This window comes from Simochromis diagramma, unplaced genomic scaffold (assembly GCF_900408965.1).
Source record: "Simochromis diagramma unplaced genomic scaffold, fSimDia1.1 OVJJ01000159.1, whole genome shotgun sequence".
In the NCBI taxonomy this organism is placed as follows: domain Eukaryota; kingdom Metazoa; phylum Chordata; class Actinopteri; order Cichliformes; family Cichlidae; genus Simochromis; species Simochromis diagramma.
Window position 1 is genome coordinate 3,703,916 of NW_024387197.1, and position 26,131 is coordinate 3,730,046.

At 40.8% G+C, this 26,131-nt stretch overlaps 1 protein-coding gene across 2 annotated transcripts in view; it reads right to left on the minus strand.

Moving 5' to 3' along the window:
* npffr1l2 (neuropeptide FF receptor 1 like 2) overlaps nucleotides 1-26,131 on the minus strand; it is an 88,418-nt gene that overhangs the window by 35,938 nt on the left and 26,349 nt on the right. For both annotated transcript variants that reach the window (XM_040050129.1, XM_040050128.1), the window contains exon 2: nucleotides 20,050-20,410. In XM_040050129.1, coding sequence (XP_039906063.1) covers nucleotides 20,050-20,392 — 343 coding nt within the window. In that variant the 5' untranslated portion in view covers nucleotides 20,393-20,410. The remainder of the gene's footprint in view (nucleotides 1-20,049; nucleotides 20,411-26,131) is intronic.

Consider the following 26,131-nt stretch of genomic DNA (forward strand, 5'->3'; position numbering starts at 1 on the left):
TACTGATCCGATACCGATACTTTGTACAAAAACGTATTTTATTTATTGTATCTTTTATTGTATCTCAAATTATAGCATCATAATGATTACAGGACATCAGATTACTTGTTCTATTCACTTAATAATGCAGAATTCATCATATGAAATAAAAAAAAACTTAAGTTTGAACACCTTGCCTGCCTGCAGCACTAAAGGACTCCGTGAGAGACGTCTTTCTCGCCCTAGCAGCACCTGTCCACTCCTCCTTTTCAGTTCGCCTCAGCATAAGCTCGTCATATTCTGTGATATGATTTACTCTGAGGTGTTTGACAAGGTTAGTGGTGTTGCCACAACACCTCGCTTTTTTGCCACATGTATCGCAAACCACGTCTCGGCTGTTTGTGGATGTAAAATACCTCCGCACATGACTCCATTTACGCTCAGCCATTGTTGTGAGTGCGCACACCAAGGGGCTGCGACACATTTATACAGCCGTATTTCGCACATGACTATGAAAGGCGGAAGAGGAAGTAGTTCCTTCGAATGCAGACAATGTTATAGTTTCCTTCCACTGTGTTCCTGTTAATTATAAACTACAAATTTACCCTAAATTACTAAAATATCGATATTTTAATGTAAGAATTGATTCTAGAACATAAATGACTGGTATCAGAGGAATCGATATTTTAGTATCGATCCGCACATTACTAGTAGCCTACAGTAGCCTACAGCTCTGTGGAGAGAAGGCACCATAGACATCCTGTCACGGTCCCCGTGTCTCTCTGGCTGGCTCACGCTGGCTACAGGTTTTGTTGTTGTTGTTCTTTTTTGTTTTTGTTTTCTTTGTCTCTCCTCCTCTCTGCCTGGGTGGAGCTCGTTACGGGCTCTCGCTCTTGGCCCACGCACCTGTGTGATTGTCTCCACCTGCTGCTGATCTGGCTGATTTCCCCAGCTGCTATTTAAGGCAGTGGCACAGAGCAGCTCACCACTGGAACGTTGAACCTCCTGAGTTCGTGCTCTCGGCATTATCAAAAGAATCCCCTGTGTGTATTTTGCTGTGTGTAGATATCCCTCTTCTGGACCAAATCACGGGACCTGCCCGGGTGTGGCAGCATGTGTGGAGTTTTGGAGCAAGTGCGGCTGAAGAGGAGTGCGTGTGTGCGGAGGAGCTGTGGCGGTGACTGTGTGGAAGAGGACGCGTGTGTGGATTCCCCCCCCCCTTCTCTCCCTGGAGCCCTGGACCCCCCCCCCTCCCAACTCACTGTACATATATATAGCACTGAGGTGATCCCTGTTGTAAATAAATAATCTCCTTCTGTTCTCAAAGAAAGAGCTGTCTGCGCGTGAGTCCGTCCAGTAGCCATGACACATCCTATGGGAGGCACTGTTAGGTTGTTTACCCTGTGATATGATACATTGCTAAACTAACCCAAAAATAGTAGTCTAGTCTAAGTATCAAATTACAATTAAAAGAAACATAAAGAATACAAGGATTATGACTGAGCAGAAGTGTTACTTAGGCTATCGATAATAATTTCTTATAGGTTACTCTACAATAGGCTGCAAATAGCCTGAATGATTAGAAAACCGACAATGTCATTATAATTGTATATCTTTATATAGCCTATAAATAGAGAAGTAACCTCTCAAGTTCACAATGACATATATACCTGAATTTGCATAATTTCATGAATAATGTTAAAAGTAGGTCCGTTGCAGGCCTACAGTATAAACTTGTAAAGTGACTTACATATAATTCGTGTATTTTTAAAAACAACTGACTAAAACTATAGTTTTTACAATATTTGCATGTCGAATTAACATAATTGTTTTGTTATGAGTATTAAAGTATTTCACTGTTTTTGTTTCCAATATTTGTAGTCTTAACAAATAAATTTGATTATAATCACACATTGATGTTGTAAATATAACAAAAACATTCTGTTTAATAGTTTACAAAAGTTCACTGTGATTGAAACAGAAAAATTGTGTTTTGGGGTTTACTATACATTTATGTAGGGATTTTACATGGTTTTTATATCAATTTTTACAGTGTACTATTTCTGTGTGAGGACTGTGGTGTGAAGGATAATCTGTATTGTCACAGTGTTGCTATAGCAACTCAGATATAATGACTCAGTGGAAGATGATCATGATAACAACCTTGAGAATCTGTGGAAGTCTGTGCAACCATGGATTCTTTGGTGGGGGTGGCTTAATTTTCACCCCAGTCTCAGAAAATAATGTGCCTGAAAAACATGTGAAATATTTCCTTCATTAATTAGCTCTGTCACTTGTTATTTCTTTAGAGGACAGATATGGAAGCAGGAAGCTACAGGACACCCTGAAGTAAAACTGAAGGCCACAATAAAGACCTAATATAGACCATAACAAACTTGAACAATAAAAGGGACAAACTGAATATTAACACAAACCTCTTCCTGTCCTTACACGGCCATCTAAATGGGCTCTGAAAAAACAACAAGAACATTTATTTCATCACTAGTGAAACATCCTTTTGGATATGTGTCAGGAATAGACCAATTTTGATCACAAATTTCATTCTCCCAATTTTATTTCCAGTTTAGACTAAGAGCTTAGACTAAGAGTTTAGACTAATGTATGGTTTGCAGACAGTGGCACTGACAAAAAGAGAGGAGGCCGAGCTTGAGGTGGCAGAGTTAGTGATGTCGAAGTTTTCATTGGAAGTGACCAGAATGGACAAGAATAGAAATGAGTGCATCAGAATATACGTTTATGCCACAGGCATCACAGATTTGTGAATTTCTGATGCTAAGCCAGACAGCATCTCTTGAGATGTGTGAATACCATAACAGAGGTGAAACAATCTTTTCACCAAGTAATCAACAGATGAAGGAGGATATCTAACGCTTTATACTCTTTTGTAATTAAAAGCAGCTGTTATACAAATTTCCAGAATAAAAGAACAACATTCAGTACTCATAAAAGTAGCAACAATACATTTGAAGGTGTAACATAAACCCTGTAAGACTTGCTATGATCACTTTAATACTACTTTAATATAGAAATACTGTGTTAACAGTGAGTTATGAAGTAATGAAGACATATTTCATTGAAGGAAATGATGCAATGTAATTAATTAGTCCTTTTTACATGATATAGGAACAGAATCTACAGAGACTGCATAGAGCACAGTGCTCTAAGGCAGATATAAGTGATGATGTGATATTTCACCTGCTACGATTTTATGTTTATGTAGACTATATGGTTAGAAATAAATAGTTTAAGATAGGTGCAAATGTGCACAAAAAAGAGTGTGAGAAAGCCCGGCGGGCACAGGCTGAAGTTCTGGTTAAAGCAAAATAAAAGTAAATATTTTCTGAAAATGAAAAATGAGAAATGCCATCAAAGAGTGCTCCATCAAAACACAGCTGGGTTCTTTTTGTTTTTATTTTGTGCACATTGCACTGAAAATACAATCAAGATTTACTCTCAATGTATTCTTGAATTAATATTACTTTTGCTCCATGGTTCATCACGCACGCACAGTGTTGGGGAGTAACGGAATACATGTACCGCCGTTACGTATTTAAAATACAAAATATGAGTAACTGTATTCCGTTACAGGTACCGTTTAAAAAGGTGGTATTTAGAATACAGTTACTTTGTTGAAATAAATGGATTACACTGCGGTACTTTCCTGTTTCATTTTGTCGCGGGTCAGGACTGTTTGGGTTTTGTTTGACAGCTACGTTCTGTTGTTCCAGGCGGCAGCGTTACGGTTGCCATGGTTACAGGGCGACGCTCTCTCTCTCTCTCGCGACTGTGTTTCCTGGGTGAGAGAGCACCTTTTTGTTGTTGTTGTTGTGCTAAGCTAACAGGCAGAATGCTACAAGCATAGCTCGAAAGAATGTAGCCTCATGGGCAGTGTAGTCCGTGCTGCAGGGAGAATGGACTGCCATACACGTTATGTGTCTGTGAGGAAGAGGTGGGAGAAAAAAGGATAATGGAAAGGTACGAGTTGTCATCGAGAAAAAACGGGAGCTGGAAGCATGTAAATATAATAATAACCACTGCAGCCAAGAAGAGTGCCTGACGAGCCCAGTTGTAAGTAAGCTATTAAGACTCGACTGTACACCGTGTTCGTGTTTTCCTCCGAAAACAATAAGTTCCGTTGGAGCAGTCTTTCAACGCCTCTCTCTGTCTCTCGCAAGAAAAGTTGACCCACACAACAAAGTAAAGCTATTTTTCGGCCGTATTAGTCAGAGGTCCCTTTACTAAGGTTCGGAGCCGCGGACCTTCAGTAATGGTAATAAATCACACAGCAATAGTACATTCACGTAGTTGTAAAAAGCATGATAATATATTAAGTAATCCAAAGTATTCAGAATACGTTACTGTCATTGAGTAACGTAACGGAATACGTTACAGAATACATTTTGGGGCATGTATTCTGTAATCTGTAATGGAATACATTTTAAAAGTAACCTTCCCAACACTGCGCATGCATGTGTACACACAACTTTAACAATTACATTTCATTCATTTATTTATTTGTTCATTTTCAGGCACAACAAATACCTATATTGAACATAAAATGCACAAAACAAAAAACAAAAATTGCCTGAAAAAGGAGTGGGACGAAGAAAACTTATTAAATCCCACCCCTATACTCACTCATCAACAAAAAAAAACAAACTTCCCGCAGCTACGCCCATCATTGCATACAGACCCATCAACAGCCCCGGGCACATACAAGCATCTAAACGGCAGCTCGCAAACAACAATTAGAGCCTTCATAACTGAATACAGAATATATAAATTATAAATTGCATTACCACAGGTAACAGGCAGTAATAACTACAAGTAACAAACACACATACATATACATACATATATATCTACACACACATGCACGTGTATATATACATACATACGCACACTCTTCTTTATTTTTTATTTTTTATTTTCCCTCTCTTGGAATTCATACCAGCAATGGTAAGAGAACAGACACTACAGAGCACACTAAAAACCATCACTGAGTATACTGTGACCAGACCAACTGTTTGTAGAGAAATTTAAATCTATGAATATTTTTGCATTGTTTCAATTGTAAACTCAGACTGTTCCAGATTTTCACACCACATACAGACACACAAACACCTTTACGGGTTGTTCGAGTTCTGGGTAATTTGAATTCTCCAAAGCCTCTCACATTATAAACCTTTTCTCGAATTTCAAATCTAGTTTGTAAATTTGCCGGTAAAAGTTTAGTAAAAGCTTTATACAAAATTATGGATGTATTGTAATTAACCAGATCCTGGAATTTAAGTAACTTTGCCTGAAGAAAGAATTTGTGAGTATGATCTAGATAACCAGCCTTGTGAATAATACGCAGTGCTCGTTTCTGTACTGTGACTAATGGATTAGTTGTATTTTTATATGTATTTCCCCACACTTCCACACAATATGTAAGATATGGAAGAACCAGGGTACAGTACAGAGTACGAAGTGCATCTTTATCAAGGAATTGTTTCACTTTGTTCAAAACTGCGAGGCTTCTGGAAATTTTGGTTTTTATGTGTCTGACGTGGGGTTTCCATGAAATTTTATTATCAATTACGACTCCCAAAAATTTGTTTTCACTCACATTATCAATTGGTACACCTTCAATGATAATTGGTAATTCTACATTATATTTTAAATTACCAAAAAACATTGCTTTAGTTTTATTTATATTTAATGATAATTTATTTATGTCCATCCATTTTTTTTATTAATTTTAGCTCCCTGTTTACGGTCATTACAAGATCAGTATTATCATCGCTACTGAAAAATATGTTGGTGTCATCTGCGAACAGTATGAGTTTAAGTACTTGAGAAACATCAAAAATATCATTTATGTATACATTGAAAAGTTTTGGTCCCAACACTGACCCTTGGGGAACACCACATGTAATACCAAGTTTCTCTGAATGGTAATGCCCTATGCTAACATATTGTTCCCGACCCGTTAGGTAACTTTTTAACCAGTTACCAGCTTTCCCTCGAATACCATATCTTTCCAATTTATCCAATAAAATTGAGTGATTGATTGTGTCGAAGGCCTTTTTGAGATCAACAAAAATACCAACTGCATATTTATTTTTATCCAGTGTATCAGTAATTTCTTCTACTGCCTCAATTATCGCCATTGAAGTGGTTCTTTGCTTTCTGAAACCATACTGACCAACATTTATTATTTGATGTTTTTCAAGGAATTTTTCTAATCTTGAATTAAAAAGTTTTTCTAGAATTTTTGAGAATTGAGGCAGTAGAGAAATAGGCCTATAATTGGTAAAACTGTGTTTGTCATTACTTTTATATAGTGGTATTACTTTCGCAATTTTCATTTTTTTTTTGGAAAACAACCGGACTGAAATGATAAATTACAGATATATGTTAAGGGACTAGCAATATTCAGAATAACCTGTTTAACTACAGACATATTTATGTCATGATAATCCATTGAAGACTTACTTTTACATTTTAATGTTATATTTATTACTTCTTGCTCATTTGTAGCTGAGAGGAACAGTGAAAAGGGATTTGATTTTATATTACTGATATTTTCATTTTTATGACACGGGATGTCCGCTGCTAGTTCAGGGCCAACATTTATGAAGAATTTATTGAACCCATTGCCAATATTACTCATGTTGTGATTTTCACCATTTGCATCAGTAAAATATTCAGGATATGATGTTCCAGAAGATCCTTGTTTAATTAAGTTGTTTAACATATCCCAAGTTCCTTTTATATTGTTTTTATTTTCATATAATCTTCTTCTATAATAAAGTTGTTTGCTCGTTCTTATAATATCAGTCAATTTATTTCTATATGCTTCATATCTTTGTTCCACTTGTTTTGTTTTTACTTTGATAAACTGTTTATACAGATTGTTTTTCTTTTTGCAAGCATTAATAATTCCTTTTGTGAGCCAAGGACTTTTTATCTTTTTTTTCTTTGTCATGTGTTCGTTTACAGGACAATGTTTATTGTACCACATAGTAAAAATATCTAGGAAATTATCATAAGCCTTGTCCACATCTGACTCTTCATACACCGAACTCCAATCTTGTTGTGCTAAATCGAAATTGAAGGCATGAATTGCTTCTTCATTTATTGTTCGCTTTGCTATCATGATCTTGGTATCTATTTTTTTTAAATCACAGTCACACAAAATAAAAACTGGTAAGTGGTCAGTTATATCACAGACAAGCAGGCCACTATTAATTTGGAAATCCATGACATTAGTAAAAATATTGTCAATAATAGTGGTGCTATGTGATGTTATTCTGCTTGGCTTTGTTATTGTTGGATATAGTGATAAGCTGCACATCGTGTCAGTAAAGTCATCAATGGCTTTTAACCTTGTTGGATTTAGCAAATCAATATTAAAATCACCACAGATAAATAGTAATTTTTGGTTCACCGAAGCAAACGTTTTTTCTATCCATTCATTAAAAGTGTCAATACTTGAACTGGGTGTCCGATATATGCAACTTATTATAACATTTCTCTTTTTTTCATTCATAATCTCAATAGTCAAACATTCCAAAATTCCATCAATAGCCATAGACATAGTTGTTACAACATTATATTTTATAGAGTTATGAACATATATAGCAACCCCGCCGCCCGCCTTATTTAATCTATTCATGTATTTTAAATCATATTCATTCAAACAAAAATCTATTCCTTTATCGACATTGAACCAAGTTTCAGTGATGGCTATAACACTAAAGGGGCAAGAAAATTGTTGTAAATAGTCCTTAATGAAATCAAAATTAGAGTACATACTTCTGCTGTTAAAGTGAATTAATGAGAGCTTCCCGTCTAGGTTAATTTCTTTTTCATATTGTTCCTGAGTGAAATAATTACAATTTTTAACAAAAGTAGAGAGAAAGTTACTTTCAGAATCTATTTCTGGATCTATTATATTATGCTCCTTATATTCATAATCTAGATCAATTACTTTCTGTTGAAGAATTAATTTCAACGTGTCCATGTCATTTCCTGGTGTAATTGATACATTGGTGTCAGTTAGACTTGTCCAGATCCTCCATGTTCCTCACTATCAGTACTTTTGCCTCTTCTGGTGTCCCGTTTAGCTTACTGCCTTACTGCCTCCTGTTTGTTTCCAATTGGATCCCACAGAGCCTTCACTGACAGAACAGAAGAGACTTGTATCAGAAAGAGCACTAAAAACCAACAGGCTTGTTTTTTAGTTATTTAATTATATATTAAGGTATTTTTTCTGAATTAATAATTTGAAAACATAAGCCTATTTTAAGATAATTTAGAATTTCCTAGAAAAATGAATTGTTACCCACAGATTCTATTAAAAATTAGCCTTTTTTCTTTTTAACTGTGCTCTCATTTTCAGTTTGTTCAAAAAGTGAATGAGAAAAATAAAAACTTTTTTGTTTTTTATCACTGAGCTTTTCATCAAGTTTTCTTATTGTTTAGGGACATAGGGAACCTATCATTGCTCAATCTAATAAATGAAATAGATATGAATTTTGCATAAAATCATAAAAGTTTGAAATTCAAGGGAAATTATTAATAATAACTTACCAGTGGGTATTCAAAATCTGGATTTCCCACCATATCTATCCTTCTCCTTCATGCTAACTGCTGGGTATTAAAAGTTGGAAGGTCCACACTAGCAAGCTAGGTTAGCTAATTACACTCAACTGTTTGGCTGAAACACATAGACATATGCTTGCTAATTGATGATTAATACCCCCCCAAATGTACTCCCCAAAATGGGACTTCTCAGATAGTCTACATAGTTACATAGCTGACTCTTAACTCTTGAAGATAGCTACTAGCTAAAGATGTCGATCAAAGTACTACTAGCTAACTAGCTTCTAACTTTAAACCTCAACAAAATCCAAACACGTGTGTTTCAAAAATAAAGTAAAATAAATCCTGTACAGTTTTGGTCAAGCTAACCCACTGAGCATTTTAAAATGTGTCTATTATTGATTGGGATTGTATAAATTTTAAAACCAGCTGGAATAGCTGGGTTTGGCTGTTTGCTGATAGCTTCATTTCAATAAGGCGAGGTCATTAGAAAGAGATTTACATGATTTATTGATGTACAGAATTTAGATTAGAGGTTTTAGAGGTATTTTGTGGTTAGACTCTGATGGCCCATCTCAGCAGTGATAGGGTGATAGAGCAGGACCCCCCCCCCAGAGTCTAGATGCTGTTGATGGAGCCTGAGTGATAAAAGGTGCTGATGGGGAGGAGGGGGGTAGCAGAAGGTGTCTGCAAAGGGAAATGAGAGGTTCACAGTGAGATTTAAGCTATGTGGCGTGCATGCTTATTGGCTTGAAGGAGGCCTGGAGAAAGCTGATTGGACTAGACTAGTGACACAAACAGCTTCACAGCTTGGAAAGCAAAAGTGATGTGAAGCTTAGATTCAAGAGTCCGCTACAGATGTGAGACCATAGATTTTCCTTATAAAACTTAAGCTTAACTTCATTTCTAGGTGCTGGAGTTTGATGCTTGCTTTCGACCCATGGGCTCCTTATTAGATTTAGGGCCACAGAGGCAAACACATACAGCTCTAGTATAAACTGTGCATAACCTTCACCATCATTTACCAATGCCTTACAGTCTGCCATGGTACAAATCCTTTTCCACAGTGATCCTCGTGGCATTGTTAGATGGTGTCATTTTATGTTCTCATCCTGTTAAACTGTATGTTTTAATGCTAATGACACAGTCTAGTATTTGGTTCATTAGCATTGGCTTTTAAATGCACACCTAGGGTAAAATTTTTGGTACTTTGTACTAATTCATTTTCCGAGAACCTCAGATTTTAGATATGTGTAACCTTTAAAGGATAACACATTTTCTGTTTGACTGGGTGAAGTAAAGACAAGCTGGTCCTACATGAGAAACCTGAACAGCTGGGGCTTAATGATCTGGATATGATGCTTGAAACAAAAATAACACAGCTGAGTCCAGTCATGGCTTTTGCATCCAGTATCATCACTTGTGGCCACCTTCTGTATTCTTCTCTCATCTCTCTTTCCTCATGTTTCACTTCCTTCTGCTCCATATGGCCCATTCTGTCTGGACTAAAACTATAATGTTTGGGGATTTTGTAATAATTGTTGAGGTTGTTTGTGAATTAATCCTGTATGAATCTGCCATGTCTGTAAAAGGATATGGACATTGTGCCAAGCCCTCCTGAGATAATATTAGCTCTGCGCAAACTGGAATCTCTTATAGGATATCTTGCAACATTTTGGTAGTACATTAAAAACAGTTGACTGAATGTACCGTATTTTTCGGACCATAAGGCGCACCAGATTATAAGGCGCATTAAGTGAAACAAAACAGTCAGAAAGGTCAAACTTTACTCAATTCATTCTTCTTGCTTCCCCCACTTCAGAAGTTTGATTCATTAATGTTGAATTCTCTCGCAGCTGCTCTATTCCCTTGCTGTTGCAGTATATTAATGACTAACCTCGTATTATGGATGGATTATCTCAGTTGTTCTCCTGACTGAAGTTTGGTCTGTTTACAGCATCCTGCCATATGATTGCACTTGTCTCTAACCATCGGGAACCCTCACGCTAACTTTTATCGAGTGGAAAAAAGTTAGCATTCATCCTCAGTTTTGGACCCAGATTACTCTGCGAGGCTCCCGACAACAGTAGCCAAATTATAAGGTGCACTGTCAATTTTTGAGAAAACTAAAGGATTTTAAGCGCGCCTTATAGTGCGGAAAATACGGTAGCATTAAGGAGTTATTTAAATATGCCTTTCAGTGGGTTTTCAATGACTTAGTCAGGGGATAGAATGATAGTGATCCAAATATCATTACCTTTAACTGCTGTGACTTTCCCCCCCACAAAGTTTAGTGGAGATCCCATACCACATATCCATATATCCACAGATCCATAGTATAGCTTCGACCCAAAAGCCAATCTATGAGGAGCCATTTGGAAAAGCCAAGATGAGACAACGCTCCGGATAGTACAACCTTTCTGATTGTGTAAAGAAGAAATAAGGACACTTCCTGATGATAGACACGGTTGTTCGTAATTTGGCTGCAATCCTATAAATGTTACAAGAGCAGACAGACACTTAAAGCACTTCATGGACTCCAAAGTCATGACCTTCAACTACAGGGAGAGCAGTAAATGATAATTGATGTGTGACTCATATCGAGGAAAAGAGGAAATCAAATTAAACACATATTTCTTTAGTCAAGCAAAAACTGTCAACCGGCTGAAAAACTTTACCAGTAGTAGTTCACGATCGGTTTCATGGAAGAAAAAGAGCATTGAAAGAGATTTTTCTTTTTAATCGTTGGTTTCATTTAGCTAGACATCAGTCATTCGTAGAGTCATGCAGTAGTGGTGCAAATGACAAATGAGGCCAATGACAGAAAAATAGTTTCAATTTAAATTTCTAAATGTAAAAAGATACCTGATGTATTCAACTTTCAGTTGCCCTTATTTACGTTTTTCAATAGTGTCCTTGAACCTTTTTTTCACAAATTATCAAGTTAGGAACTTGGATTAGCTCTTGTTTTTTGCGTGTATGTGTGGCTGGATGAATTAAAACAATAAATTGCACTAAAGCTCCACTAAACTGGAACAATTTACCATTTCATATTAGAGCCATAATGTGGTGATACCTTGTCTTCATGCTTTCCGATTGGCTGCTACAGTATGTAGTGATTTTTAAATGTACTGTGAATTATTGACAAACTGAATAATCTAACTTTGCCTCATTCCAACATAAGAAACATGTTAACACAATTTATCTGTCAGATGAGTACAAGCAAATCCAAACCACTGAAGCTATTCGTAAAATTAATCTTCAAGAAGTACTCATGTAACTGCGATTTGCATCACATTCACATCTCAAATTTGTTCTGTCTCAACATTAAGGGGTACTTCTATTCAGGAAGCAACACAGCTGGAAGTGTTCTCAGTGTGAAAGAAACACTTTTTAAATCAGAGCATAGCAACAGGTCTGTTAAACTTCTGGGATATTGATCTGGTGAGTTAAGTAGAGGATGTGCAGGTAGCCCAACTCCTGGGATGGTACATTAACATGTGACACAATACAAAATTCCAGCAAATACATTATCAGTAGGTTTGCTGTATCTCTCAGTACCGTCTTAAGTGCTTGGAGGAGATTCTAGGAGACAGGCAGCTACTCCTGGAGACCTGGACAAGGCTTTAGAAGGTCCTTAACACATCGGCAGGACTGGAATGTTGCCTGACATAAATCCAACAGAGCACCTCTTGGACATTTAGTTTCGCTCTATCTGGCGTCGTCAAGTAGCTCAGTGATGCCCTGGTTCAAATATGCAAGCAGATCCTCTTTGACACCATCTGTCATCTCATTATGATAATGCTCCAACGTTTTCAGGCATGTATACAAGCACACATACAAACTACTGAGTAAAATTTCAGTAGCATGAACAAGCCCAATGTTTCATTTTTTCACTCTGAATTTCTGTCTTTCTCTGAATTCAGCCCTCTGTAGGTTGATAATTTTAATTTCCATCAAACAGTGTGGACATCCCTTCATCCCTAAGACATTACCCAGCCCATATCAGTATAGATATCCAGCATGAGTTTTTCCATTTGAACTTGTGTGGTGTTATTCTAGGAATTCTCTTTAGGTCTTTACTAGGCATTTGTTGATGTTGTGCAAGCAATATACCCTGCCTGTTTCACATATCGATCAAAGACATCCTGTAAATATCAGTGGTGAAAGTTTGAGGATAGAAATTTTGTGCAACAGGCTGATGTGCTGATGAGTTGGTGACTGGGAATGTCTGCTGCAGCTGACTGAAGATACGATGGAAACTGTTTGCTGTGAAACTGGGTGTTGTTGTTTTGCCTTGAAACAGCCTTTGAGTGCAGCAGTCATTGATTTATTATATTGGTTTATGTTTTTGTGTCTGTCAGTCAACAAAGATGACTAATAGGATTTTGGAAATGTTGTTTTTGGCTTATGTATTCTGAAATCAGGAACAGAACTTGATGTTTTTGTGATTTATCAAACACGCAAAACATGCTCCCTCTGTTCAGTTTTTTCCTGATCATACTGAAGATGCAGTGTGTGGATTTGTATTACCACTAAGAAGCAATATAATATCAGATGACTAAAAAATTAGATTTTGGCTAATACAGTAAATGTGCAAAGCATGAAATACGTCTCAGTCAGCTCTCACAGTTACAGGCTTTGTTAGGCACTGTAATGACGACTGATGACTGTTAGATTTGTATTGTTTATTGTCATTTATGCTTAGAAATATTTAACCATATATGCTTAGAGGTGTATAATCGATCGTGTAGTGATAGGATGTGTGATCCTTAATAGTCTGCAAAGGCTTTGTGTGCATTCCAGAGTGTTCTGGCATTCACACCTACATCCTGGGAACATGGGAGAGGTCGTACCTTGTCTTATTGTTTTATGGTAGGATAAACGTAGCTATGTCAGTTTTAGGCTAAGAGCCTTTTGTTTAGATGGACCGCTAGACTCCTGGCACCAGCTTTGGGGAGTCTTCACAGGGTCACATCTTGACCCCACACACGCACACAGACACACACACACATACTTACACAACGCACAGGCAAGGTACTCTTTGTTTGTATGTAGACGTCATATGTTAATGAACCTATGTATATTCATGTAACCTCAATAAAAGAGTAGTGTTACGGGGGAGCGGACAAGAGCAACTGGGGTCAAGCGAAGGGACGGCATTTGTCCAGTTGTGTGGGTCAGTACTGTGTGGTGGTGTGATTGAGAGACCGTATCGCCTGCGGGAAGAAGCTCCTCCTCAGTCTCTCTGTGTTGGTCTTCATGGAGCGGACTTGCTTTCCTGACCTCAACAGAGAGAACAGTCTGTTGTTGGGATGGCTGAGGTCCTTCACGATCTTCCTGGCCTTGGTCCAGCACCGCCTGCTGTAGATTGAGTGCAGGTCAGGGAGCTCGGAGTGGATGGTGCGCTCAGCTGACCGCACAACCCTCTGTAGAGCTCGTCTGTCCTGCATGGTGCTGTTCCCGAACCAGGTTAAGATGTTTCCCGTCAGGATGCTCTCTATGGTGCACGAGTAAAAGTTCCTGAGCACCCTGGAGGGCAGTTGGAAGTCTCTCAAGCATCTGAGGTGGTAGAGACGCTGACGGGCCTTTTTCACCACAGTGTTGATGTGACAGGACCATGACAGGTCCTGCGTGATGTGAACTCCGAGGTATTTGAAGCTGTCCATTCTCTCCACTGGGCACTCGTCGATGACGGGGGTCTGGTAGTTCCTCTCCTGCTTAGTGCTGAAGTCCACTATCAGCTCCTTTGTCTTACTGACATTTAGGAGGAGGTTGTTCCTCTGGCACCAGTTCTCCAGATTCCTAATCTCCTTCAGGTAGGCCGTTGTTATCAGAGATCAGGCCCACCATGACGGTGTCATCAGCAAACTTGATGATGGTGGTGGAGCTGGTAGTGGCCACACAGTCATATGTGTACAGAGAGTACAGCAGGGGGCTCAGAACACACCCCTGGGGGGCTCCAGTGCTGAGAGTGGTGGAGGCTGAGACATGTCCGCCCATCCTTACTGCCTGTGGTCTGCCAGTTAGGAAGTTGGAGATCCACTGACACATAGATGAGCTGAGTCCCAGATGCTCCAGCTTGGTGGTGAGTGTGGAGGGAATTATGGTGTTAAATGCAGAGCTGTAGTCTATGAAGAGCATTTTAACATAATTCCCCCTTCTAGTGTCCAAGTGAGTAAGTGATGTGTGGAGGAGATGAGAGATGGCATCGCCTGTGGAACGATTTGGACGGTAAGCGAACTGTAGTGGGTCCAGTGTGTCTGGTAGTGAAGAAATGATGAAGTCTCTGACCAGGCGTTCAAAACACTTCATCACTACTGAGGTGAGGGCTACAGGGTGATAGTCATTGAGAGAAGCAGGGTGGGGTTTCTTCGGGACAGGAACAATGATGGACTCTTTGAAGCATGTGGGGATCACCGACTGAGATAAAGAGATGTTGAATATCTCAGTGAACACAGGAGCTAGCTGGTATGCGCAGTCTCTGAGGATACGACCTGGGATGCCGTCTGGTCCTGCTGCTTTCCTGGTGTTCACTCTCTTGAAGGCTCTCCTTACTTCATGCTCGGAGATGATGAGCACGTTTCCGGTGCTGGCAGTATCTTCCTGTCTGCAGCCGTTAGCGCCGCTAGCACTAGCATCGTTGGAGTCCTTAGCTGCAGCCTCGAAGCGAGCATAGAAAGTGTTCAGCTCGTCTGCCAGAGTCACGGCCGCGTTCGTCATACCGGTTGTTGGTGCTTTATAGTCTGTTATTGTCCTTAGTTCCCGCCACAGGCTCCTAGAGTCACTCTGTTGGAGATGTGACTCTAGTTTCCTCCCGTAGCGCTGCTTCGCCTCTTTCACCGCCCTCCGCACGTTATATGACGCGGCTTTGTACGGGTCCATGTCCCCCGTCGTGAGTCCCATGTTGTAGGCAGCGGTGCGGGATCTGAGAGCGTCGCGGATGGTTTTATCCACCCACGGCTTCTGGTTGGGAAACGTTGTGATAGTCTTTGTCTCCACGGTATCATCCGCTAGTTTCCCGATGAATCCCACAACCGCTTCCATAAACACGTTGACATCATCATCGGAGCTGTTTCTGAACATGTCCCAGTCTGCGTCATCGAGTGCGTCCTGTAACGCGGCCACCGATTGATCCGTCCAGCGCGCGACCTTCCTCTGAACCGGAACTTCCTGTTTCAGCCTTTGTTTGTATTTTGGCATGAGGAAGATGGCGGCGTGATCGGATTTGCCAAACGGAGGGCGAGATTGTGCCTTGTAGCCGTCCTTGACTGTAGTGTAGCAGTGGTCCAGTGTCCTTTCACCTCTGGTGGGGCAGGTGATGTGTTGATAAAAGTTCGGCGCTGCGCGTTTGAGGTTGGCACTATTAAAGTCCCCCGTCACAATAAGCGCAGCGTCCTGGTGTTGTGTCTGGTGCTGTGTGAGTGCCTCATGCAGCTCGCATAAGGCGGTGACCATGTCCGCTTGTGGTGGAATATAAACGGCACTTACAATGACCGATGTAAATTCCCGAGGTAGATAAAAAGGACGACACATGATGGACAGTATCGTCCTTTTTATCTACCTCGGGAATTTACATCGGTTAGGCTAGCTGACCTGTCCCCTGCTCAGGCACCAGCCTTACTAGCCAAAGCTGCAGCTTTATCCCCCTCACTAGCTCAGTCTTTAGCTCAGCCATTAGCCGTACCAACCTCTGTTTATCCATTAGTCTCCTCAGTCCAGTCAGTTCACTCACCTGCTGTTCAGCCTTCACTCCAGTCCCCTGTAGTCCAGTCTCCTGCCCTCCAGTCCCCTGTAGTTCAGTCTCCTCCTGTCCTCCAGTCCCCTCCTGTCCTCCAGTCCCCTGTAGTTCAGTCTCCGCCTGTCCTCCAGTCTACTCTAGTTCAGTCTCCTGTCCTCCAGTCCCCTCCAGTTCAGTCTTCTGTCCTCCAGTCCCCTGTCCAGTCAGTCCAGTCGCCTCCCGTCCAGTCAGTCCAGTCGCCTCCCGTCCGGCCGCCTGTAGCTCAGTCACCCATTCTCCCGCTGTCTGTAGTCCAGTCACCCATTCTCCCGCTGTCTGTAGTCCAGTCTTCTGTAGTCCAGTTACTCATTCACCATCCTGTTCAGTTCCCTGACCTGCAGCCACAGCATCCAGAGCCAGCTGCGAGCTCTCCCGCTCCTTAGCCAGGGGTTTCCGCACCCGCTGGCCCGGCCACTCCTCAGCCAGGGGCTTCCGCGCCCGCTGGCCCGGCCGCTCCTCAGCCAGGGGCTTCCGCGCCCGCTGGCCCGGCCGCTCCTCAGCCAGGGGCTTCCATGCCTACTGCCCCTGCCTGTCTCCAGCCAGAGGCTTCCGCGCCTGCTGGCTCTACAGCTGTTGCTCCGTCACCCCCGGCTCCCATGCCGTCGCCTGGTCCAGCCTCAGCTTCAGCTTCGGCTTCGCCTGGTCCAGCTTCAGCTTCTGCTTCGCCTGGTCCTGCGGACGTCATCGCCGGCGTGGCCCCCCACCGGACCTGCTCAGGGGGCCGCCGCCGTCTTCCTCGCGGCCGCCCACCGAACCGTCTCATCTCGACCGCCGCCTTCCTCGCGGCCGCCCACCGGACCTGCTCAGTGGCCACCGCCGCCTTCCTCGCGCCGCCCACCTGAACTGTCTCGTCTCGGCCACGGGCCCCCTCCGCCCACCCTGTTCTGGTCTTTTTCTCTTTTGGCCCTCGGGTGCCGGCCTTTGAAAGGGGGGGTACTGTCAGGGTTCCTGGGTCGGTGACCCAGTGTTTTCAGTTTTGTCACATTTAGGTTATGTTGCCACATCAATGTTCTCACTTCCTGTTTTTTTCCCCGTGTCAGCTTGTCTCTTGTGTCATTAGTCAGATTATGTTCAGCCCTGTACTCACCTGTTTCCAATCATTGCCATCATTCAACCTGTGTATTTAAGTTCCTCGGTTTCACCAGTTCTTTGTCGTGTCATTGATGTTGATGTTCGTGTGATGTTGTCCTTCCTGTGTGTTCTCTCAGTTCAGTCAGCCATTCAGTGATCCAGCCAGTCAGTGTCCGTTTACCCTCTGTTCATCCAATCCTTATAATAAACCTTCACCAGTCTTCACCTACCTGCGAGTCCTGCGTTTGGGTTCCTTCTTCCTCGCCTCCATACAACGCCTGACATTCCTATGGCTCTCTTTCTTTTTATAAAGATAACATAACTTAATTAAAGTCGATGAATGCCAGCACCTGCAGTAATGCTGTGAAATCATTATTGCTGACACTTGAACATCCTGTCTGTTTGTGTGAGGACTAAGAAAAGTGAGCATGGCATCCAGGGAATGTGATTGGAGGTCATATATTGTTATCACTTGTATGAATTATTCAATCTTACTTGTTATGTGTCCTCTGTGAATATTTTCTAAAGTAAGCAGAGTGAGGAAAATTATGTTTTCACAGTTTGTTCTTTTTTTCCCTTTTTTTTTTTAAATCAGGTAAAATGTCACCACATTTCTTGGTAATGAAAAAGAGATATTAAGGATTAGAAAGTGTGACGGTATTTTCATGTAAAGTTTTTGCTTCAGTGAACTAAAAAGATGACAGTATTGTTTACAGGATTCTGGTTTTCAAGGACAACATCACTTTTTCCAGAGAGTGCACGAGAGATTTGATGCGACTTCTCTGACTGCTGCATCCTGTTATCACAGCAGCACAGCTGTTTAAGCTTTTCGCCACTGACACCTGTATCTCCAGACCATTGCTCTCATATAGAGTTGTTATAAACTGGGCCGTGCACGGCAGCTACTGAAAGCCTTCTCTATTTCAGAATCTACCATTTAGACCGAGACTTCCTGTGGCACACAGTCCCCTTCCTACTGGGTGAAAGTGGAAGACGTGAAAACTCCGTGATTTTCTGAAACAGTTAGGGACTGCAAATGTTACTCAAACAGGAGTAAACTTTATTTGTCGCAGACTTGTGTGTGTATATAAACAGAAGCCAGCAAAGAAGTTCAGTCAGCCAACTTGAGCTGAACCATGTCATCAAAAGCCACAGCCCCCACCAGAGACAGAGGGTGGATGTAATTGTAGGCGAATTGCTTTGACCATGTGAGCAGGTGTTAGATGACACAAAACCAATCCTGGACAACCACTGACCTGACTCTATGCAGGATTCTGTATTGAATTAATTGTAGATTGGTCATTTTAAAGGTTTTTAAGCATTTCTGAGGCCAGAAGTTGTGGTCTAAGCTGACTGATAGATTTCACAATAGAAGGGATATTGATTCATCTATTTTTGAGTGTCCTGTATCTTTTAGACAGTAATGTGGGGGTTTTGAAATTAAGGAATTGCACCACACCTGTTTGTAGTTTGACTTGATTTTGCTTAAATGCCTTTTTTAAAACTCTTTTATTAAACTATTGATAGTATAAAAATCTATTCTGGTTAATCTCATATTCTAATATTCTTGTCCAAATGGATAAAAGTCTATTACTTTGAATATACGTTCCAAGTATTTAATTCCTTAACAACCCTAATCTGGGATGTTTGTCATATTATTGTGTTGTAAGATGTCAGGGTTGTTCCAGATGGGTAAACGTTTTGATGCATGTACTCATTTTTTTGTGTATGATGACAACTAAAGACAATTTCTGAATGATGTATAGTATTATTTCACAAAATTGCAAATACAGCGGTCCCTCGCTATAACAAGGGACCGCTATAACGGCCTCGCTGTTTCATTCATTTTTTTTGGTGCAATTTTGCATGTTTTTTGTTTTTTTGTTTTGTTTTTACAGCACATTGTGTTCTGCGTCCTTTTGGCCGTAGACCATTGTCAGTCAATCTCATGCCGTCTCTCCTGTACAGTACAGTACAGAATGCATTCAGCTTCTCAAATTTACATAAATCTTTGATCGCTAGCAGTGCGACTCTGAAGTGCTGTACTGTATGTTTGTAAGTTTTCTTCCCAACAAACCCAACAATGTCAATGAAACATTTTGCACCATCAAAGGCACTTACGGGTTATTTTTAGAACGTAACTCCCGCGATAAACGAGGGACCACTGTATAACTGTACTTTTCAGAAATTTTCACTAGTAACATCGAGATATTTTTTTTAAATTAATTTGCTCTAAATCATAGAATTTTGATTGTAAGAAAGACCAATGAAAATTACTTTCAAACATTGCCTCAGACATTGTTGTGTGGGAAAAAAGGCCTGAAATGTTGGTCAGCTGAGTATTTTTCAAATCAAGTAAACATATAAAACTAAAATTTTAGCTTCATATGTATTAGCTATATGTTCAAACTCTTTTGCAAATCAGAGAAGATCGAGAATAAGGCCTGTGATTTAAAATGGAATGACCCATTTGCTTATCGGAATACTCTGAGATTATGCTATGCATCCAAATGGTACATTGCACTGAATTGAAATGCACATCTGCACTCAGGTCCAAATTAACAATGATACGACTGCATGTACATTAGTCACAAGCTCAGTATTACCTGTGATGAGGTTGTCCACCAGTGTTGTAGGGATGCAGAAGATCCCCACCAGCAGGTCACTGATAGCCAGGTTGAGGATGAAGAGGTTGGTGACCGTGCGCATACGACGGTTTTCCAGTACGATGAGACACACCAGGATGTTACCCACCATACACAGCAGAAAGATGAAGGAGTAAGCCAGGGTGTAGATGGCAGCCACATACAGAGAGTGCTGATAGTAAGGGAAAAAGGTAATATTGGTGACATTGGATACATCATCTAGGCTGGTGTTTAAAACGATGGATGTAATGTTTGATCCCTCAAGTGCCATCTCGTCTTCGTCCACAACGTCCAGAATATCCATCCTTGATATCAGTCAACACTGCAGAGGAAATAAAATGGCAATAAGCAGAGAAAAATTTAAGTTAGAACAAAGAGAAGTAGAGGTGTTGCAGGCTTTGTTCAGACATATGACAACTTTTCATTACCAGCTGCAACAGTACATTGGCAGGGGTTCATCTTCTCCAATGATGCAAGCATCACTAAAACCGGCTAATTTAAAGTGTTGCATATATCTACACTTTAAATTGTTATTTTTACACACACACACACACACACACACACACACACACACACACACACACACGCACATGTATAAAATAAAAGTACGCAGTTCGCAGTTCGCAAGGTGCATTCGTTGCTGCCCACGCGTGTAAAAAACGACTGCAGTCTTTTTGTTTTCTAACTCAGGTGTCTTAGCTGAAGAATTACAGGGTGATTTTTAGAAATCCCCTGTCAACAGTGTATAAAAATTTCAATTAATTCAATTCAAAAGCACTGAGTGTGATACTTTTGTAAAGCTCTTTGAATTAAGTTGAATGTCTGCACTTCAGTGTCATCTTGAGTATTTGATTTAAAAGCCATTGTGGTAAATGTATAGAAGCAAAAATACAAGAAGTGCCACTGTCCAAAAATCCTTGCAGCTACAGGAAGTGTATTTCAGTGAAAATAGACCAATTTGGAGAAAAAAGGTAAACAATTGAAAGAAAACCTGTAATGTAAATAAATGTCCATTTGTGCTGCTGGACATCCGAGTAGACATTTATTTTGAAAGTTGCCAAAGAAGCAAAATCTAGAGGTGTCATGGTCTCCGTGCCTGCCCGGTCGGCCCCACAAGGCTACAATTGCTGTTTCTGTTCTCTCCCTCTCTGCCTGGGCGGAGCTCACTGTGGGCTCCTGCCCTTGGCCCACACACACACCTGACAACACTCACCCATCATCACCGGGAGCACTATTTGAGGCTGGAACACAGATCCTCTCGTCGCTGGATGATTGTACCCCTAACGTTAGTGTTCTCACAGCTCTTGTGCTTCATATTCGTGATTTGTGATTAGTTGGTGACCTGCCTTCTCGTCTGCCTCAGATCTCCCCCCCGGGACCTGCGACCTCCCTGCTGCGGGAACGTGTGTGAGTGTGAGCGAAGAAGACGTGAGCGAGTTACCCTGTGATTCCCCCGGAGTTTTGGATCCCTTCACTGTACATATATTGCACTGGCACTGTAAATAAACTACACCTTGGAGATACCTTACCGCTCTGCGTTTGAATCCCTGTACCAGATCGTGACAAGAGGTTTGTGATTGCAAAACATAATCAGGCAGATGGAACGGATGAAACAGGCTAACTGAGGATTAGAGCACATTTCAAATCCCACAAGGTTTCCAGATTTTGTCGATCATTAACTGTTAAATACATGTAAAGTAAGTTGGCAAGAAAGACAAATCAGCTTAGACAGCAGCTGCTTTGCTGGCACGTTACCAGGTTTTGATTGCAGCAGACATTATCACGTTAATTAAAGGAGCATGCAAATAACCCAAATAGGGCATGTGGTGATATGTCTGTGACCGGACCTGCTCAGTGGCCGCCGCCGCCTTCCTCGCGGCCGCCCACCGGACCTGCTCAGTGGCCGCCGCCTTCCTCGCGGCCGCTTTTTTTTTTAGGTAAAATATCAGTGAACATAAACTTGTCTAAAACAGAGTCAGAGTCAAAAATCTGTCAGCAAACGCCGGTGTGAAATTTATTGGACGTGACTGTAAATTACAAGATTTTATAAAACAAGAGATTTGGATGGCTTTAGTCTTTCAAACAAGAATGCACCAGTTCATTATGTCCTTAGGCAAGTTACTGAATGTCAATCTCAATGGCAGTAAATAAACAGCTCATTAATAGATGAAGTACACCAGTATGGGAAGACGAACAAAAAAAAGTGGAAGACGGGGTGTGGGATTAGACGACGTCCTCAAACAGAATGCTAAGGCTGTGGTTCTTCAGCAAAAGTTAATTATGAGTTATGCCTCCAACATTCTGCCACGTTGTAATAATTTACACAAGCTGCCGCTGTGATGGTTTTTGTTGACAGGGACTTCAGTGACAAACCTTTTGGTAGATGTAGCAGAGTGTTGAATGAATGCATTTAATGGGGGAGGATGTCAAACTTGGCTGACAACACCAATTTTGTATATTTACAAAATGTCAAAAAGTACCAATCTCTGCAGAGACCAAAAACCTGCCAGCAGTACCCTGACCCATGTGTTAGCGAATGGAGCGTACAGATGCACAAACACTGGAAATTCAAATACACAACGCTTGGAGCATCATTTCCTCAAGGCTGGCCAAGAATAGCTAAATCTAGTTGCTTTGTCAGATGCGTTTCACAGAGCTTTTCCTATCCTCATGGTAATGAACTAGCCTCTCCTTTTCCTAAGCCATAAACTAAAAAAGGATTTATACTTCCTTTCCAAAAGACCTTGAAACCTCAGGCTTTCTGTTGCTACAAAAGTGTTGATTGAGACCTTAGATACACCCTGTTCCCTCTGAATGCATTTTGTAGAATGAACAACATAATTGACACCAAGCAGCTGTACAATCTTGTGCAATACTTTGTCTTACTGTGTTGTTGAGCATGCTGATAAATTATTTGCATAAAGTCCCACCATACCTCATCAATAACCAACATAAAGAAAAAGGAAGTGTAAAATATTCTGGCATCCTAAGGAGGTGGTCTGTTTTTGCATAAACAGTTCTAGGAGCACAGTAAGTCATGAGTATGGCTGTCACATTGTGACATTTATTTTAATAATCACACACTTATGTGTTTCTTTGTTTTGGATGTGTGATGTGATTTATCTTCACACTGTGGCGACACAATGACTACCCTTCTTAAAGCTTTCAGAGACAGGCTAGTGCTGAACCTGGAAACGTTGTTGTTTGCAGTAAGTAGTGTCTGCTGCCAATTAACTAGGGGGCTAGATCCTACATGAAAAGCACATTTTCCTGATGAAAAGTGCTCCAGTATACACAGTAGCATGACAGGCACCATTAAATGTAGTCCCAGACTTCTGCAGAATATAATCTGCGAATGTCTCTGTCAAAAACAAAGAATTTTACCTTGATGAGGGCAATTTCCATGTGGGTTACTCTTACTCTTACGCTTCATAACCATTGTGCTGATTTAAAGCATTTTTTAAGCCCAGTAAGATGGCAAAATAAGGCACATGTTTAAAAATATAAAAATTTTCTTTTGAGGCTTTCATTTATGTCTTTAAGTTAAGTTTTGTATCTCTAATATCTTTAAATTTAGAAAATATTCAAGCAAAACAAAGAAGATTAGATTACACCTCTTAAAGAGTTTTAATTTTCAGGTTGTGAAAGTTATTGTCAGGGGTCGTGTGCGGAGGCGAGGAAGAGATGACCCACACGCAGGACTCTTGGTGCAGAATGAGGTTTATTGGAAATGGAGACAAAAGATGACAGGATGGCTGGCTGAACTTAATGGACTGGTAGACTAACTGGCTGACTGGACTGAACACGCGACAGGAACAACATCATACCATCACATGTACATCAATGACACGACAAGGGCTGAAGGGAACAGAGGGCTTAAATACATGACTAACAATGACAACGATCGGAGACAGGTGAGTGAACAGCTGAACATAATGAACTAATGATAAATGGGAAGAGGACTGAACATAATGCACACAGACCCAGGCTAACACAATAAAACAGGAAGAGGAACAGGCAGAAGATAAACAGTGAACGTGAACTGAAAATACTGGGTCAATGACCCAGAAACCCTGACAGTTATTTACCTAAGGTACACCCTGTGGTGGCAGATTTCTTTTCTCATGTATTAATCACATATTTCAATCATATCACATTAGTAAGAGTAGTGTCACTTTCTCACTTGTATGCATCTGCACTACAGATGGGCCTTATACTCCACACACACAGGCCATTGTAATGGGAGACGTTAAACAGACACTGAGACTCCTTCTGCTTATCAGGGATGTAAATCCTTAGGTGACGGCCAAGCAGAAAACAAGTCAAGTATAAACTCACCACAGCAGTATACAGGGAGTGCAGAATTATTAGGCAAATGAGTATTTTGTCCACATCATCCTCTTCATGCATGTTGTCTTACTCCAAGCTGTATAGGCTCGAAAGCCTACTACCAATTAAGCATATTAGGTGATGTGCATCTCTGTAATGAGAAGGGGTGTGGTCTAATGACATCAACACCCTATATCAGGTGTGCATAATTATTAGGCAACGTCCTTTCCTTTGGCAAAATGGGTCAAAAGAAGGACTTGACGGGCTCAGAAAAGTCAAAAATAGTGAGATATCTTACAGAGGGATGCAGCAGTCTCAAAATTGCAAAGCTTCTGAAGCGTGATCATCGAACAATCAAGCGTTTCATTCAAAATAGTCAACAGGGTCGCAAGAAGCGTGTGGAAAAACCAAGGTGCAAAATAACTGCCCATGAACTGAGAAAAGTCAAGCGTGCAGCTGCCAAGATGCCACTTGCCACCAGTTTGGCCATATTTCAGAGCTGCAACATCACTGGAGTGCCCAAAAGCACAAGGTGTGCAATACTCAGAGACATGGCCAAGCTAAGAAAGGCTGAAAGACGACCATCACTGAACAAGACACACAAGCTGAAACGTCAAGACTGGGCCAAGAAATATCTCAAGACTGGTTTTTCTAAGCTTTTATGGACTGATGAAATGAGAGTGAGTCTTGATGGGCCAGATGGATGGGCCCGTGGCTGGATTGGTAAAGGGCAGAGAGCTCCAGTCCGACTCAGACGCCAGCAAGGTGGAGGTGGAGTACTGGTTTGGGCTGGTATCATCAAAGATGAGCTTGTGGGGCCTTTTCGGGTTGAGGATGGAGTCAAGCTCAACTCCCAGTCCTACTGCCAGTTTCTGGAAGACACCTTCTTCAAGCAGTGGTACAGGAAGAAGTCTGCATCCTTCAAGAAAAACATGATTTCCATGCAGGACAATGCTCCATCACACGCGTCCAAGTACTCCACAGCGTGGCTGGCAAGAAAGGGTATAAAAGAAGAAAAACTAATGACATGGCCTCCTTGTTCACCTGATCTGAACCCCATTGAGAACCTGTGGTCCATCATCAAATGTGAGATTTACAAGGAGGGAAAACAGTACACCTCTCTGAACAGTGTCTGGGAGGCTATGGTTGCTGCTGCACGCAATGTTGATGGTGAACAGATCAAAACACTGACAGAATCCATGGATGGCAGGCTTTTGAGTGTCCTTGCAAAGAAAGGTGGCTATATTGGTCGCTGATTTGTTTTTGTTTTGTTTTTGAATGTCAGAAATGTATATTTGTGAATGTGGAGATGTTATATTGGTTTCACTGGTAAAAATAAATAATTGAAATGAGTATATATTTGTTTTTTGTTAAGTTGCCTAATAATTATGCACAGTAATAGTCACCTGCACACACAGATATCCCCCTAAAATAGCTAAAACTAAAAACAAACTAAAAACTACTTCCAAAAACATTCAGCTTTGATATTAATGAGTTTTTTGGGTTCATTGAGAACATGGTTGTTGTTCAATAATAAAATTATTCCTCAAAAATACAACTTGCCTAATAATTCTGCACTCCCTGTATACTGTTAAAAAAGTGTGCAGACTGTAAGTAATGTCTGACAAAGAGCTCTAACCTTGTGATACAATAATTTTTGTTGGTTGCTACCCAGGCTGCTGCTTGTTGACTGTAAAGATAAAAGCCAAAGTAA